This window comes from Barbatula barbatula (assembly GCF_947034865.1).
Source record: "Barbatula barbatula genome assembly, chromosome: 4".
NCBI lineage: Eukaryota > Metazoa > Chordata > Actinopteri > Cypriniformes > Nemacheilidae > Barbatula > Barbatula barbatula.
Window position 1 is genome coordinate 5706755 of NC_136768.1, and position 18187 is coordinate 5724941.

General features: G+C 40.6%; 2 protein-coding genes across 3 annotated transcripts in view; both read left to right on the forward strand.

Annotated features, from left to right (window-relative positions):
- Positions 1-433: 433 nt before the first annotated feature.
- dyrk2 (dual-specificity tyrosine-(Y)-phosphorylation regulated kinase 2) lies at positions 434-16483 on the forward strand. 2 transcript variants are annotated; one of them, XM_079454306.1, is made up of 3 exons: positions 434-563; positions 8245-8375; positions 12077-16477. In XM_079454306.1, the coding sequence occupies exon 3, from the start codon at positions 12098-12100 to the stop codon at positions 13667-13669; it is 1572 nt and encodes a 523-aa protein (XP_079310432.1). In that variant the 5' UTR covers positions 434-563; positions 8245-8375; positions 12077-12097; the 3' UTR covers positions 13670-16477. The 2 variants fall into 2 exon arrangements, with proteins under 2 accessions (XP_079310432.1, XP_079310431.1); XM_079454305.1 differs by lacking the exon at positions 434-563 and adding an exon at positions 7352-7723 and having other exon boundaries at positions 12077-16483.
- A 969-nt stretch (positions 16484-17452) lies between these two features.
- Positions 17453-18187, forward strand: part of calua (calumenin a) — a 71450-nt gene continuing 70715 nt past the window's right edge. The window contains exon 1 of the mRNA XM_079454310.1: positions 17453-17576. The gene's annotated coding sequence lies outside the window, so the exon portion shown is untranslated. The remainder of the gene's footprint in view (positions 17577-18187) is intronic.

The window sequence follows — 18187 nt, forward strand, 5'->3', positions numbered from 1 at the left end:
CAACCTCCTTTTAAGCAAACTGATAGTTTCTCAGTGCTGATGGACAGACTCATAATCCTGTTGTTTAACCAACGTGACTAGCGGATCCTTTACAAGTCTACAGTAAATACACAGCTGTTTGACAATAGGCCTACGGAGTTCAGCCAGAAAAGCTTCAAACGGATCGATAGATCGATTACAGAATGACAGCGCTCAATTCTTGGGAAGGAGGAGCCAAGTTCTCTTTCTCTTACACACTCACACAATTTCGTTTTCAACCCCATCAATTATTGAACAGTGTATTATTACTTTGTCACACATCTACTCTGTAGTCATGGCCCTGCCTTGTGAGCTTGGCTAACAGAAGGTTTGGGTGATCAGTCATACGTACGGTAACACGGCACAGGCTCCTCCTCATTACAGAGAAACCAATGATGCCCAAACTGTAAAGGTTGCACACAGTTGGATGGATGAAGGACATGATGGTCACCAAATATGAAGCATGAAAGGGAAACCAGTTGCAATTTTAATCTAGTCAATGGGGACTTTGTTGTGTTGGAATCTGTGGAGGAGCATTGTTTGAGGTAAGATGAATGCTGAACATTTTAAACAGAAACAGGGAATAACAAAAATAATTTAATAAATGAACCTGTTGTCAGTTCCTGAATTTCAAATTGGATTGGTAAAAAATCAATAGCGTTCTCTAGAGAGCAGGGAGAAGCTGGTGATTAGAAATGCTCATTCGTTACAGCCACTGAGATGAACCATTAAGGGATTACAGAGGTGGAAATCTACTTGTTATTGACTCCAGAGGAGGGCCAAAACATGTTCCATTAATACAAATAACAATAACAGGCAGTTTGTTACTTTAGCAATGTTGTCACTCTTCGAGTTTCAAAATGTCATTTTCTTCTTTATTGAAAGCATTCTCTGGCGATTCAGGGTCTTCTCTCGTGTCATGGCAACATCACCGCTGGTGGCCAAATATTTGACTGCCTTCTTGTTTGTTAAGAGACATAGCACAGAAGCCCCAGATACGATTTTTAGTCCACCCTGTGAGGCTGAGAAAAGAATGGGAAATAATGAGATGAGAAAGAAGTGAGACGGCACCACACCCAGTGTTAATCTCTATTTGATTATATGATTCACTGAGATCACATTTCAAATACACATTAAGTTTCTTCCACGTGGATTGTGGTGTACTTTACTTACCTTGATGTATCCAAGAAAACGATTTCTACAAAATGTATTTGCAAGAAAAAGACGATACATTTACCCTAAAGCCAACGTTGTCTAAGAAAATACCAAAATATATCTTAAATTAAGTTTGGCAAAGTTTTTCTTTTACACCTAAAGCAATTAATTTAGTTATTTATATTATAAAATAATTGTGCAATTGGGAAAATAAAAATAAACAACTTATTCATTTCATAAGAACTTTTTTTCTGTTTTTAAAAATGTTCTATATTTTTAACTGAAAATGAAACTATAGACAGTTATAGCGTCATAAACAAACGTTCTGGGGCTCAAACTTCGCAAAGAATCTGTTGAGAAGTTTTAAATAAATTTATTAAAATGATCAAAATATGAATATATTATAAATGAAATGAAGAATAAATAGATGAAACCGTATTTAGCCTAAAATTCTACAATGCAGTTGCTACATAACCAACCAGTGGTGGATACTTACAAAGTGATGCAGGTCAGGGGTCCGGTGTCTCTTTGTTTTATCTGTGCAGATGGCAGTCTCCTGTCCACCCCCACAGCGAGCGATCAAATGATTGGCTGTTCTACTCTATTCATCGCTCATCTGATGAGCTGATTGGTTCATGGGTCTGTAGTTAACCTTGTTTGTAGAACAACACTTTGGGTAATTGAGCCTTCAGTATCATCAATCAGGAAGATGTGCCAAGGCCCATATCAGCCTTGGCTCCTTTTGTGTTGGCTATCCAGCTGTAGCAATGCCAAACAAGGTGGCGCGTTACCAGCCATTCACACAATGAGGACAACAATAGCCCTAAATTTGAATATCAAAACAAAATGTAATTCGAACTCGACCTGTTCCTGCCTCATAAACCACGGCTGTCACAAGATGTAAACAAGGCCAGTGATATTCAGACTGTCGAGACCGATAAACGGGTTCATTGTTGCCAGGCAACGCATTATTTGTGCAACACAGTCCTGGACTGGTCTCAACGGTTGGTGTAAGCACTACACAGGATTACAACCGGTCTGAGTGATGGTTGTTTAAACATGCAAAGGGCTATATCATGTGCCGAGAGAACACACGGAGGGCATATTACCCCGAAATCCATCGTTTTGTAGAGTCTTGGAATTTGCTCACGATGGATTACTGCAAGAGATTCAAAAAGTTGGACGAATGATGATGCTTTGGTAAAATCCCATCTGTATATTTGCGATTCCAACAGCCATTGTGTCATTCTTTTTGCTTGGATTTGTCTGAATTTAAGAAAGACGAACTGTAGCCAATATCTGTAAAGAAAGGTCTTTTACATGGCAACAAGTGCAATAATTAGCACCCCTTCAATAGCCATTCATCTGCATGCACAGCCATGTCCCAAGCCTGAGGGGTTTCCCAAAGGCAGGGAATAAGTGGAAAGAGGGAATCAGAGACAGGGAATACTGGGAAATTAGAGATCACTCAAGCTTCCACCTTTAGCTTTAGGCACTGTACCATTCAAGCATGGCTAATGTTGCCTGTGAGCTGTGAATTCGATACACAAATGAAGACACATCGACCCCCTGTCAGCCGTGTCAAACCATAAACCAATCGTGCAAAATAGAAAAAGCCACATAAATTTGCACAAAGCCTAAAGCCGTGTTCACAATAAGAGCAATTTGATCCCTGGAGGTCGCCAGGTCGTATTAATGGCTGCTAGAAGCATTTCTTATGGTTTAATGTTACCTGTGAAATGCACAATCTGATATAAATAGACTGCCTTTAAAAATAATCTTTTATCTTATATCTGTGATAATTGCATGAACTACATGTGCATGCATCAAATCATGAACAACATGAAAAACGATGCTTGAAGCAAACTCGCTCTTTTCATTGCATCCCTGCATGTGGGTCCCTGCTAAATCATACATAACAGCAGACAGTTACATTAGAGTAACCAGAATCACGAAAGATATATTCCCTTGTCTTAGTCTTTTCTCCCATTGGCAGCTGCATTGTTACATAACCGCTCATTTGCATAACGCATCACCAACGGGTTTCATATTTTAAGTCTATAACACGACAAAAATAGCTTGATTTTCATTGTGGCTATTGATGGATGTCACAGCATGATTAAAAATCGTTGTAGTGCAAGTCACCACCATCATATTCGTACGCCTACATCCCATTTGATTCAGTGTTACAGGAATACCCAAAGCTGGTGATTTTGAGAGGTGTTTCTGAGAATTTTCACAAGAATCCAGCAGATGGCTGTAAAAATAATCCCTGCTAAATATATACCGTGTGGGTGAATACATGACAGTGGAGCTGACAGAAATATTCTTTGCCTCAGGCAACTTTCTTTAGGGAACGGATCTGTAACGTATAGAGGGAGGACAGAAACACAATGCGAGCTTGCAGAGCTTGTTTTGTCCGTGTTCGCAATTCTGTGGTTATGAAGTGACAGACATGTTTTACGTTTTTTGGTCATTTTTTGGTTCCTTTCTGTTCAGATGTGAAAATAAAACATTGCGAAACGTGATATTAATATATAACAATAAATACTGGAGAGAAATAATATTTGCACCATTATACGCAGCGATAATTCACTTGAACACTTACGGTGCAGTCAAAAATACATGTCCCAGACTATCTTCAAAGGTATACATACTTCCTGTCTGTCTGCGCTCGCATGTTTATATTTGCTCAGACTGTCTGCGTGGGCCGGGATTGCACATTAAAATATAGGCGAAAGTGTGAAAATGACTCACTTATTACGCAACCGTCCACCATTTTGCTCAGTCTCAAATCAGTCAACCTGTGTGTCGGGGATGTTGATGTGAAAGACAGCGTTCTGGCCCGGTCTCTATTGATCTTTCGATTGAAGCATGGAGATGACAACAGATCGGATCACTATTCAGAACCCAGGTTCTTTTTATAAACCTGACTGTATTATTAAGCAGATGGAAACAGTCCATCGGCCATCTGTGCTTTTGTTTTGGCCCAAAATCTTCATTCGCCAAATGCAGTCTGTAGGCCGTGCCACCTGTTTTGAGCAATATGTAAATTGAGGGAACAGAATTGTATTCATTAAATTGAATCAATTGTGGTGTTAGTGTATAATTTGTTTTAGTTTAAATAAATGGGGTTTGTTGAATGTTTCTGTCTATAGTGAATTCATGAAAACTGTGCATACAACAGTCTTTTTATAGTCTGTGAACCGATGGAGCATGGTGGAAACTGTAAAAGCTCTCATGTGTGCGTGGGTGCTTTTGAAATCGCTCTCAGGTGTAACCTCTCGCTATCCGTCCCCAGCACCGGATATCATTATGAGTTGAGCTGTCTGTGGGGTTCATTACAGTTACAGCAGAATAGGTGAGGTTATACACATGCACTTTAATGAGTCACCGGGGGTTATGGGTTTGGAGCACACTACTACAGGGACTTGCATGCTGTTTTTTGGTCAGTTGAACATGGCTAGTCACAAAACTGATTTATCTGGTAAACTTCAGCGTTCTGTGCTGCGTCTGCTGTGTAAGCGAGGCACTCATATCTACAAGTACTGAACAAACGGTTCTGTTCATTTTGGGTTGACAGATTAAAAGTATTAACAAATTGTACAAAAGTGCTAACCTCGGACGCATCATCAAACACAACATGAAAAAATGTGATTCGCGTGATGATTAACAAATGTGATACAGGAATATGGCATCGATGTGGGTGAGGATGTGGTTGGGATTTAAAAATATACATTGTTATGTACATGTAGCGAATGTGTTGCCAAGCGGGGAATTCTCAGGCTGGGTTTACCACACGTTCCCAGAGCATCATTTTAATGCTTGGAAGCTCCTGCGGATCTCAAAGCAATGAGCTATTTATAGAGCAAGGCTTGCATCCTCCCCCAAGCCGATGCCGTAAATACAAGACGTTGTGGTACTCCAGGCAAGGGACAACCGTTCTATCAAATAACCTTTATCATTGTCTTGGCTTTTGGAACTCAATGTAAATACATAAGAGTGTTAAAAACAGTAAAGGAGTTTGTAAAAATATGATATTACGACATTTTCTGTCTTGTTTTTTATTGCACTGCATTGCGTAATTTTACAAAATGTTAGTGTATATTGGAAATGCGTTTAATACAGTATACTGTATATGCCTTATATTTCAATATCAACGAGTGGTGGTGGGTGAGGAATAACCCCCTCATATGATTGTAAAGCGCTTTGGGTGTACACAATAAAGCGCTATATAAATGCCTCCATTCCTTCATTCAATATGCAGTAGAAATATAATGCAAATTCACTAGTTTAGTGTAAAATGTAACATGTAATTGAACTTTTTTATATTCTGCGCCCCATGTGTCGGAAATGTGCTATTTTTACAGTAGTTTTCTTTATGGAAATATCCATAAAATTGAACGTGTTTTAAACCAAACGGTCATATGTTTTTAGACAACTGTAGTCTTTGTAGACCTTGAATGATGCTTGTTTCTATTGAGGAGCTATTGATTCATGTCTTTAAGATCAGGAATCCCCTGCAGTTTTAAATATCAGATTTAGTCTTTTAAAGGTGACTTGAAATTTCCATCTGCACCTTAATCAATAATCATCATCTTGTAAGGGTAAGGAAGCACATGCTATTTATTAAAGCCCTATAGGTGAAAAAAGTCCACGCTTCACATCCTGTGAATCTCCAGCCAAGGAACTCGAATACAAATAACACCTTTGTTTCCGCCGCTATCACACTCCTGCAGGTCCATTCACAGCTTCAAGCATGAGGTGCCATGCTTTAGTCCCTAAAGTTTAGTGATTGGGTACTATGGCTCAGCCAACAGGTCCGGTCATCCCTTTGATATCCCACCATCAGACGCCACAAGGCCGCCATGTGAGGCTTGACACGTACTCTCAATCAGCCGTGTTATCAGGGGCCCAACTCTTTACGCAGCTCTTACTGAGGTTTCCCAGTAACCGCAGTGGCAAATGCCATCCCAGCATTCCCTGCTCCCCTCTGACCACAGCCCGATACGTGACACTACATTATGTCACTTCCTGGGGGGTGGAGGTGCGAGATGATGGCTTTCATACTGAATGCAAGGAGACCACTTTTCTGGTTTGTTTTAGTGGCTGAAACTGAAAATATATGAGATCTAAATGAGCTCTAAATCACGTGTTTCAAATCACACAGCAGAATGTATTTAGACTCTTTCTTTGCACGAATGCCTTTGTGTTAGATGACTATTTTTGCAAGATATTTGCAAAACTTGAGTCTTGGAAAAATGGCTAATGTGAGAAGTGGCTAATGTACAAAAAACAGAAAGTTAAGATGGAATTTTGTAAACTTCAAGCTAAGAACGTTTCTCTACCAAAAACAGCAATGAAGTAAGATTGAATTCAGTTCAGACGGCTGAAACTGGTCAGGACGAGTGAACAAAAGACTCAAATCACATCTTTTGGGACATCAGATCCCATTAGACTGAAATAGATTTAGTGATGATCAGAGTTACTGAAACAGTCGGTCAGAGAAAATGAGATCATCAATCATTCTTCCTCCTGACATAAGATTCAATCGCCATTTAATCTCATCAGAGAGGAATGAACTTTGATACGTAGACATGCACTATGGAAGTATTTCCTTTAAATTCTAAACTTGCTTTTATTCAAAAAGAGCAGTTTCACTATTTGTGTTATGATATTATACGCGTTGCATTGCATCTGGTATACATTTGTTAAGATGTGTACATATAGGGATAAGATCTGGAACTGAACGTACAGTACAGCACAGGTGGTTATGCTATGTGAAACTGCGCTCACTGCATCCTCTAGTGGACAGTTGCCTGGTGTTATACACATCAGGCCAACACTTAACACGTGCTCCATCGTGTAAAAGAAGATTTGACCATAATACAAAATGTTCTACCACCACACCAACAACCCCATGTTAGACACAAAACGTTGCCTAATAATCCGGGAGCGTTGAAAAAGCGCGCTCTGGTAAAATGCCCAAAAGCAGCAAGCTTCCACGTTAAACATATGCATATTCAAACAAACACGGGTGTCAGGTGTGTAGGCGAGTCTGTGTGCTTTTTGGGACTCGGTTGGTGAACCCGCGTCGCGTCCTGCTCGGGGAGAGAAAAGAAGGTGGGGACTGTTACATAGATAAACCCAGACAACACCCTAAACCGGCTTAGAGTATATTCCCTGCCAGCGTTTGAGACAGACCGCATGCGTCCACGATCATGCGAACGCATCGGAGCGCGCAGAGTTCCACAAGCCCCGAAAGCGAGGAGCGACGCAAAGCAATGCGCACATCCTTGTTTGTTTTGCGCGTTTCCAAGCGATGCTGAATAAAACGCGCACTCGGCTCGCGTTTGAGGAAGCAGCCGGTAGAGTTTGGATGTAGCTGATTGGAGTAAGCGGCAGCAGTCCAGAGTGGGTGATCACAGGGAGGAGGGGAGAGACTCTGAAGTGGGCTTTCTGCGTGCGTGTGTATGTGTGTGATATTCTCCAGCGGCCATGTTAACCAAGAAACCCTGCGTTACTGCTGGTGCTGCCGTCTACCCGACTGGTAAGGAAGCCGATGGCCGGATCTGAGAGGGCGTCGCGTATCGCGATCCGCGTTTTTTCTCCGGATCGGATTTGGGAGATGGATTATTTGTCCGCTTTAAAAGCTCCGTAGCGATTGTAAGCCTGGAAGCTTTACGTTTGACTGCTTTCCGTTGACTGTGGGGTCGGGTACGGTAGCTGTAAAGCCCCAGGTTTTCCAGGACATAACGTTACCATTTGAAAGACAATCGTTTTAGCGTATTTGGCGAGTGCGGGTTAATATACACGCGATTGGCGTTTTGTTGGATTGATGTGGTTTTATAGATCGTGCATTTCAAAGGTTTCGGCGTGGTAATGTACATTTACCGTAGTGCATTGCACACAGTATTTCTGGTTCTGTGTTTAGGTTTCATTATTTATCAGCATTGAACATGCTCGGATGTTTTTAAATAATAATAATAATAATATTGCCACAGTCAGGTTAAATAATGCATCAACACCTCTCAATGTTGCATTTTTCCAATTCTTTTTTTGTTTGTGCAGGCAAAGGGGGTGAGATTTGCCAGCTACAGTCTTCCCCTGGACTGGGCATTGGGGCTCCCCGGACTGGAGCAGGGACAGAAGCCACATCGCCCCTCACATTACCCCCTCTCAGGAATAACAACTTACTCACGGTACACACAAATTTCTACTTGTACTTTCCACCCCGCATGTCCCATTCTTTGTTCGGTGTTTGACTACAATGTGTCAGGATGAGGAAACTTCACGTTCCTGTGTCATTTGTCTTGGAAATCCTTTACCCGGTTGCCTGTGATTCATACACAATGCAATCCAGTTGTTGCATTCGGATATGCGTGCACGTGTCTGTGCATGTACAGTAGGTGACATTGGGAATGCAGCCATGGGGACATGTTTAGGGGACACATTGGTCATGCATAACAAAAATCGTCATCTTGGAATAAAAAATAAACGTTTAGACAGCGAGATTTTATTGGGAATCTGTGCTTTTTTTAAAGGACCTACGAAATAGTAGCCAATAGACATCGACTTTAGTTTAATAATGCTGGAAACCACTATGCACGCTTCAAATTCAGACGCATTCTGGTTGATGATATACACGGAAGTCTACATTTTATTACTTATTTGCATGTTAAAACCATTCAGATCAGAGCCGTAGCTGTACAGAGGCTTGGCCAGTGTTTTGTGTAGAGTGGTTGCCATTGATGGGGGATGGGTGCCGTTGAGGCCTTCGGTGAAACCAGTATGCAAAGCTTAAATCTGTGATCTAGTGATTTCCTTATGTAAATTGCTACATCTGAAACCGTCTGCATCTGCACGACAAAGAGTTGTACGGGGTTAAGGAACAATTAGCCAAATCTTTCATATTAGAAAATATATTTGGTTGCCAGGGCTCATGTAATGCATGACAATCGCATGCCGATCGATAATTTGTTCATTGGTAACATTCACAGAATGCAGTTTGTGTTCATGCGTTTGGCACACCTATAAATCAAATACAATAATTGGATTAATGCCATTTATGACTCAGTAGCCCGGCTTGTAGTTCTTTATATAGCTGTCGTTCTAGTGGGGGTAAATATAGGTGCAGAAAGCTCAGGCTTGCGTGGTGGGCACATTTGTGTGTTTGCACACACCTTCAAGTGTGTTAGTTCTGACAAATAATTAATCAAATGAATTCACTATAAGCTTTGTATTGGCAAACAGAAGCTTGTTATCAAAAATACTATTGACATATATTTGATTATATCAGTTTCAATGATGTGATCATTTTAATGTCTCTGTGCATGTCTTCAGTTTCCAATGATTTTGATTATACATTTTATTTTATTGTAAGACATGCAACGTATTTGTTCTTGCTAATGTAGTCAAAGTTAACCCTGGACCACAATAAACCGTTATAAGGGTCAATTTATTTGAACCTGAAAGTGGAACTTATAAGCTTTACGTAGATGCCAAACTTGAGTGGGAATACAAAGTCATTTTTGTTTGCGGTTTTGCTGCATCCAGTCACAAAAATTAAGGTGTTATATATTTACGGTAGGAAAATAAATCATGCTCTTCATGGAACATGATCTTTACTTAATATCCTTTTGATCTTTGGGATAAAATATTTTTTTATCATTTTGACCCATACAGTGTATTGTTGGCTATTGCTACAAATATGCCCGTGTTAACAGTATAGACTTTATTGGTTTTGAAGCACAGTCTGCTCTGCTTATTGCTTATGTAACTGCTTACGTCCACAAATTAGAGCTGATTGTGTACAAGTACTGCATCTTACAATTACATGTTTCGAAAACGTCTGCCAAGTCAAACTCTATGGGCTCTATGTACACACAGGAGGACACATTGTTCAGTTTGCGTTGGTTTTGGCAGGGAAGCTATCTGGATGTTTGCGTGCAATTAAATGCCAAAAGTTAAAAATTGCTTTTGATTTACATACGCAGGTAATATAGTTAGTTAGAATGCCATCTATCTTTCTCCTCATTTGTACCTTTTTATATATCTGATCCACTCAACTTTTAGTGTCATGTCTTTCTAAAGCCAATTAACAACATTAAGGCCACTTGGCATTTTCGATCTGGTCTGCATGCTGCACATGCACGATAAAGGGGAGGTGAGCATCAGGAAGTTTGAAATGCTCACAGCATCACCCAAATTATTTCTTTTGTTCGGCTCCAGTTGTCTCCTTTACAGCTGAAAGCGTGCCTGCCCTTTCCACGACCCCCACCTGTCCAGATCATGTCTGAATTAACCGACAGGGCGGCCAAGTACAACAAAAGAGTACAAGTGCACACAGCTTTATTCAGATTGACTCATGAATATCATGCTTTCGGTGCATTAGTACAATATTCAGACACTTTAAACTGCACCTGTGGGAATTATTAGTACTTTACCATATTTATTCTAGATTGTTTAGTTTGCTTTACTCTAGTGGATATCAACCACTGTATAATCTATATAGAGAAAGGGAGAGTTTTCTGCAAGACTATACATTTTCAGGGATATGTGTGTTTTTTTTTTATTAAAATGAACATACGGTTATTGTTAAAATACGTAAAGCTGCTCAAAACTGACACCCCTTATCACCATTGGCCACAGATACAATCTTGTAAATCCAATTTTTGTGGCAGCTAGGCGTCATTTAAACCCACAAAATGGTTTTATGTTTTTAACAGAGGGGGCAATATAGAGGCAGAAGTTAGGGGTTGTAGCTTGAATTGTTTTTTAATTCTAGATAATTTGATTGTGGCTGCTGTATATTTTTGTAATGTATTTTTCGTAATACAGCAGTGGCCAATTAAAACTAAGAAATCAGATATTATTGTGCTACTTTGATCTCAAAATACTCAGAATGTGGAGATAGGTCTTGTGTTAGAGTTCAGTGGTGTAGAAATATCAGCAGTGTCCATCTGGAAGATTAGAGAATGACAAGCGACGGAAAAAAATGACTGCCGTTACCCTTATATTGTATTTGCAAACAGAGATATTGTTTTTGAAAAACGAACCCATTAAAATGTCCAGGAGCGAATATCAGGACAACAGGGAAGCTGCAAACATAGGCAGAAGCAACAGGATGTCCTTGTGAAAATAAGATGCAGAGGTAATCGTATTATCAAGGAAGCAGGCATCTTGCATGGCAGGCAATTCAGGCAAGCAGGAAATGCATGTCTAATGTCCTTGAATAAACAACAAAGTCTGAATTTCACATCCTACAGACGAGATGCTGAGAAGCGTCCGAAAGCATTGGTGTTGAAAGGACACCCCGCTCTGTAAGAAGAACACCGACACCAGTCTTAAGGATCAGTTATGTAACATTCGAAAGTGACATATGTGAAGACTAGGTGCAGAGTGTCATGGACACCTTGGCTCCTCTACTAGAATAAAAGATTGTATTAGCAGATCTGTTCACATACAATTGAAAGTCTTTACTTTAAGCACAGCAATGAAACATAACAGTTTGGTCTGTTAACTGGCTGCCTTTTTTACTCTCCTTCCTTTCTCCTTTAGAGATAATGTGCCAATCGCTGGAATTCGTCTTGTTCCTCTGAGAATAGACAAGCAGGATTTAGTTGTTCACCATCCAGGCTTTGCTAAGCACAAGAATCGATTGTCTAAAATGTGTGTTAATGTTATTTAAAAATAGTGTGTGTTCTCTGGCAAATAAAGGCGAAACTAAATCTCTGAACCTTATTAAAGAGAATCATCAAAAAAAGCTTTTCTTTGATGTCAGGTTTGGAATGACTTGTATGGTCATATCCCATCAAATCTTGCATATCATGAGATTAATGCTTTGTGTCTTTCATTTATTTGGGAAACAATCCTCAAATGTCTCTTGTTTTACCTTTTTCAGGCTGGAGTCAATAAGCACACAATGAACGACCATCTGCACGTCGGGAATCACCAGCAGATCCACGTCCAACAACTGTTCGAGGAGAACAGTAATAAGAGGACAGTGTTGACTGCACAACCCAATGGGTTGACACCTGTGACCAGGACGGGTCTGGCATTCCCTGAAAAGCAGCAGGAAAGTACCCAATGTCGACAAGGCAGCTCGACCTCCATCAAATCAACTGAAAGCAAACCCAAGCGGGTGCCTTTGACTGCAGAGCAGGCCATGAAACAAAACATGACTAAGCTGACAGTGTTCGAGCACCAAGAGATCTTTACCTATCCCGAGATCTATTTTATAGGTCCAAATGGAAAGAAACGTCAAGGCATCGTTGGCGGTTCAAACAATGGAGGTTATGACGACGATCAGGGCTCCTACATTCACGTGCCCCATGACCATATCGCATACAGGTATGAGGTACTGAAGGTCATCGGCAAGGGCAGCTTCGGCCAGGTGGTCAAAGCATACGATCACAAGAACCACCAGCAGGTGGCGTTAAAAATGGTGCGCAATGAGAAGCGGTTTCACCGACAGGCGGCTGAGGAAATTCGTATCCTGGAGCACTTGCGCAAACAGGATAAGGACTCCACGATGAATGTCATCCACATGCTGGAGAACTTTACATTCCGCAACCACATCTGCATGACGTTCGAGTTGCTCAGCATGAACCTCTACGAGCTCATCAAGAAAAACAAGTTTCAGGGCTTTAGTTTGCCACTGGTGCGCAAGTTCGCACACTCTATCTTGCAGTGTTTGGACTCCCTGCACAAGAACAGAATCATTCACTGCGACCTCAAGCCAGAGAATATCCTCCTGAAGCAACAGGGGCGCAGTGGGATAAAAGTTATCGACTTTGGCTCTAGCTGCTACGAGCATCAACGGGTCTACACTTACATCCAGTCGCGCTTCTACAGGGCCCCGGAGGTCATTCTGGGGGCCCGGTATGGGATGCCAATCGATATGTGGAGCTTAGGTTGTATCTTAGCGGAATTACTCACAGGGTACCCTCTCTTGCCTGGGGAAGATGAAGGGGACCAACTAGCATGTGTCATAGAGCTACTGGGTATGCCCCCCCAGAAGCTAATTGAGTCATCTAAGAGAGCCAAAAATTTCATTAGCTCGAAGGGATATCCCCGTTACTGCACGGTCACGACCTTGCCCGATGGCTCAGTGGTGTTAAATGGGGGCAGGTCTCGCAGGGGCAAACTCAGAGGTCCGCCAGGGAGCAGGGAGTGGGTAACAGTGCTCAAGGGCTGTGACGACCCACTGTTCTTGGACTTTCTCAAACAGTGTCTAGAATGGGACCCGTCCTTGCGTATGACCCCAAGTCAGGCCCTCCGCCACCAGTGGCTCAGAAGACGCTTGCCAAAACCTCCCACTGGGGAGAAAACCACCATAAAGCGTATCACTGAGGGCACCAGTGCTATAACGTCAATCTCCAAATTACCTCCCCCTTCTGGCTCAGCCACAACGTTAAGGACTAACTTGGCACAAATGACTGACGCCAATGGGAATATACAACAAAGGACAGTTTTGCCAAAATTAGTCAGCTGAACACTATTTTGGGGGTTTTACATCGTGAAATTCGAAATCGTGCAAAGCTGAGCTTTCAGAAGTGTGGCATTTTTTAGGAATAGAGTCTTTAATGCATATCCATCAACTATGAACTGCTTTTTGTAGCACCTTTTGTTGGATTTTTATACTAGGAACGCTAAAATGGCCAAGAAAGGGGGAACAACACTTTTAAGTTTTTATCTCAGGGCTTGTGTTGAATGCTGCTTAAGGGGATCATTCATCCATTCTGGTCTATGAGATCAAAAAGTCCCAGAATGGTGTAATGCCTAAATCAAGTAGCATAAAAAGCAAATGGCCTTGCCACATTGAAGTAATGCCAACAATACGTTGTGATACCGAAATTGTAATGACCACCCTCAGATCCTGTCAGACAAACAGTACAGTAATGGATGAGGATTACAATGGAATTTTACTTAAAGCGATGCCAGGCCTTTTGCATTTTCGTTTTCACTATTGAGACTTTCAATACCAGATTCTTAGACTACGGAAAGAGTTAATAATGGAGAGAGGATGTTGCAGACTGTTTTGAGGTAGGAAAGGGAAACAATGTTTACATGGTAGACTTGGTATGTGCCTATAAATCTCTTGACATTCCTTAATAACTGAAATGAGGAAAAGAGAGTCTACAGTCAGGCTACTGTAAAAGTCGAGTGATGGCAAAAGGTTTAAATGAGATAATACTGTTTTTAGCAGTAATGGACGGATGTATGTTACGATAAGCTTTTCTCTGGAAGAGTTGCTTTTGAATGCATACTGTCCTGGAAGGAAAATAACTTTGGTGCTATACCTTTTATTATTTATGAAGCATTTCTATAGCTTGCAACTTAATACTTATGGAACAAAGCAGTGTTATGAGTGAAATCATGAGTTACCGCTGTAAGATTGCAGGTTTGTCTTGAATTGCTTTTTGTCTTTATAAATGCGTATTTGGAGTGACTAGATGGACTGAAAGCGAAATAATAGGAAGACAGGATGTTGCATTTACCGGAATGTGAGCAAGTATTGAACGTCACACCTGAATCAAGTCGCAAAGCTAATTTATACCACGTAGACAAAACGTTTTTTTTAATGTTACATACTCTTAAATTATTTTATCATTGTGTGGACTTGCTAATATCAGGCCGGAGTTAAAATTCTTAAAGGTTGTTCCCTTTAAAAAAAATCAATGTTGCAAAAGTTTTAATAACACATTCTCCTGAATCTAGAAGAGGATTTGACAAATAATATTTCATATTTGAGCAAAAATACAGGCCATTTTGTAGCATTTGTTACATGGGGAGAAAGAAAATTTTACTGACATGAGTGAAAAGCGTTTAATTTATTTCTTTTATTGTGTCTCAACGAAGAGCTAATTTAAATGGAACCAGTGGCCTGAATGTGTGCGGTCGGCTGTGTATCAAATGTACGTCATGTGTAATGCACAAGAAATATGTCTGCCTCTACTCTGAGACACCACTAGAGCAGGAACTAGTCCTGCTTGCTGTCAACCAGTCACGGATTGTGTAGGTGTAAAACGGGGTCAGATCATGGGCTGTCAGGGACTCCAGCTAAGCTGTAATGCTCACGTTGATCCCCGCACTTCTTCCATCCGAGACTGGCACAGTGCCCACCAAGGGCCTGCTGCACACTGCTCAGGGGTGCGGACCCCTGTGAACACCCATAGTGCTTTAGAGATGCAGACGTATCCTGCCAACATCAGCAGGCATTTCACAATGTACTTTATTACTTTTTTTTTTACTGTTTTGTGAGTTGACCGCAGTGTGGAATAATCGTGCCCTTAGGTTAAATACAATGTGCCTTTGGTTATCAATGCCATTCATTTCATTTTCAAACAAAGCTCCCTGCTACTTACTTTTTAAAGGTGATCTTTCTGCACGTCACCCAAAGATACTCCCTAAAGCTCATGCAGTCCGGACACTCCAATATTAGTTAGCCAACGAGAAATCCCAAACAGGGATGTCTTGGGCAACAATTACTACATTGATCTTTCTCAATGACTACTACTGCATTCATCTTGTCTTAACACCAACTGTTCAAGATTACAATAGAAATAAGGACATGTTTTAATATTTTACCTCAGACTGTTGTGATATTCTTGTACTCTAAACCCAGGGCATTTGGTACGTACCAAAGTGCATTCCTTTGTGTTAGCGGCTATGAGGAAACGAAGCCAGATTTATAAAAAAAATCTGATCGGGAGGCACTCAAGGGCATATCTTGAGAGGGATAATCTTCTGTGGAGGACGGGGTCGGGAGGCTTGAGATCTATCTAGCTGCCAGTCAAACCACCTGCTATAAAGTCAGAAAGACGTAGCATACCTCCAAACGTGGTCGGATGTATCTTTCGAGTAAAAACTGCAACTCCCAGAATCCCACAGCGAGTCAGTTGTGCAATACAGCGGTAGCATCGTTGAGGCAGTAGATGACCGAGAGTCACTTTTTAAGGCTTTGAAAGCGTATGCCCTAATGCGAATCTACCACCCGGGCGGTCCTTTTTAAATGAATCTTTAACTGAGGAACAAAGTTGCTATTTGTTTGTATTCAGCCACAGAAATGTACTGTACATATGTGAATTGAGAATTCGTGGATGTGTACATATGTATAGGGTTTTAATTTTGTGAAATGCTGCTGAAACACTACAAATATTGCTGTAGTGGGGGTTTTATGTCGGCAGCCAGTTTTATGATACTGTATGTATTGTACAGCTGATGGAAGTTTTTTTCTAGTGATCTTTGTTTTTATTGTTGTGGCTGGAAAATATGAATAATAAAAGTTTTAATGTCTCATCTTTGCAAAATGCTGCTTGTTTGTTTGTAAGAGATATATGAAGTGTTAAAGTGGTTTAAGTTTCAACTTAAAGGAACAGTTCACCCAAAAAGAACGATCTGTCTTCATTTACTCAACCTCAGGTTGTTCCAATGAATAATTGTGAGGATATTTGGAAGAATGCTTTTAACAAACAAGTTCTTGGCAACCATTGACTTCCATGGTAGGAAAAATGACAATAGTAGTCAAAAGTGCACCAAAACTGTTTGCTTTCCTACATTCTTCAAAATATCTTCATTTGGGACAACGAAATGTTTCAAGCGGTTTTTCCTACTATGGTAGTCATTTGTGGCAAAGACCTGTTTGGTTACAAGTATCTTCCAAATATCTTTCTCTAGTTTAATCAGAACAAAGAAATGTATACAGATTGGGTACATCTCAAGGGTGAGTAAATTATAGAATTTTTTATTTTTGGGAAGACTGTCCGTTTAAAATGTGTTTCCTCACTCAAGCGTTCTTCATCCTTTTGGTGCATTTGGAAACATCCTTTCCGATAACAGACTCTCATGTTCATCTCCCATCCATGCATGCGTATGACCTGCGTGCTATGACCCTATGCGAATCCCTGGGCGGAGGACACTTATAGATGAAGTATACATCATGAAATAAAACAACAGATAACAAAAAAGAATAACAAAAGTCCAAATGTATGTTACTAACAGCAAGAATTTGACATTAATTCGATCTGAACGTATTTATTAGATGTCATTACTCCACCACCTGTTTGGTGTCATCAACTAGATTGCTGAACCAACTTGGTTTCGGGAAACAGTCGTAACAACATTGTTAATTTCCCCAACGATGCATCATACTATGGTGGTAAACCAGCGAGTCATGTCATTTTACGGGGAAACCGGCCTGATTTTAGATCCAATCCTAATCAAACACACCTGCCTGTAATTTTTAAAAGTCCTTGGTTGGTTAGCTGGTTCGGGTGTGTTTGAATAGGGTTGGACCGGTGTCGATAAGCCCTGTTCTAGGTGACTACTTAAAATGGTGTTAGAACTAAAAAGCCAAGACTGTGGAGAAGAGATGCTTGAAAAATTATTGTGAAACAGAGGTAAGCAGCATCTGCTTACATCTACTCTTGCTTATGAAGCTTGTGTGCTTTATATGGGATGGATTAAAACGTTTTATATCATGATGTGCTTATGAAGAATAATAACTGTTACTCGGGAGAATATGTGAATGTCATTATGCAATCGTGGGAGTCAGCTGTTCCCTTTGAGTCAGGTGCTGGTTTAACCTGTTCTGTCAATGAAAGGAGACAATTGTAGTTTGCTGTCAGAGGAAGAGTCCTTCAAAGGCTTACGTAATAATTAATAAGTCCTGGTTCACATTCAGGTGCACAGGTTTCCAGCTCAGAAAGTTATGCAATGTCTCACTTTTTTTTGTATATTCGCCCAAAAGAGGAAAAACTGTCATTTATAAAAAATAAAATAAAATTGTACTAACCTCACTATTCTTAGCTTTGTATACTAGGCTTTAATGGACTAGTTTTGATGCACTTATGCATTTTGTTGCCTATGTTGTTATAATTGCTTCCAATGTTTCATCATCTGTAAGTCGCTTTGGATAAAAGCGTCTGCTAAATGACTAAATGAAAAATGACTCATAAAGCTTCTGGATAGAAAATCCGAGCTACGTAGTGAGGCATTGCCATCTTTTATC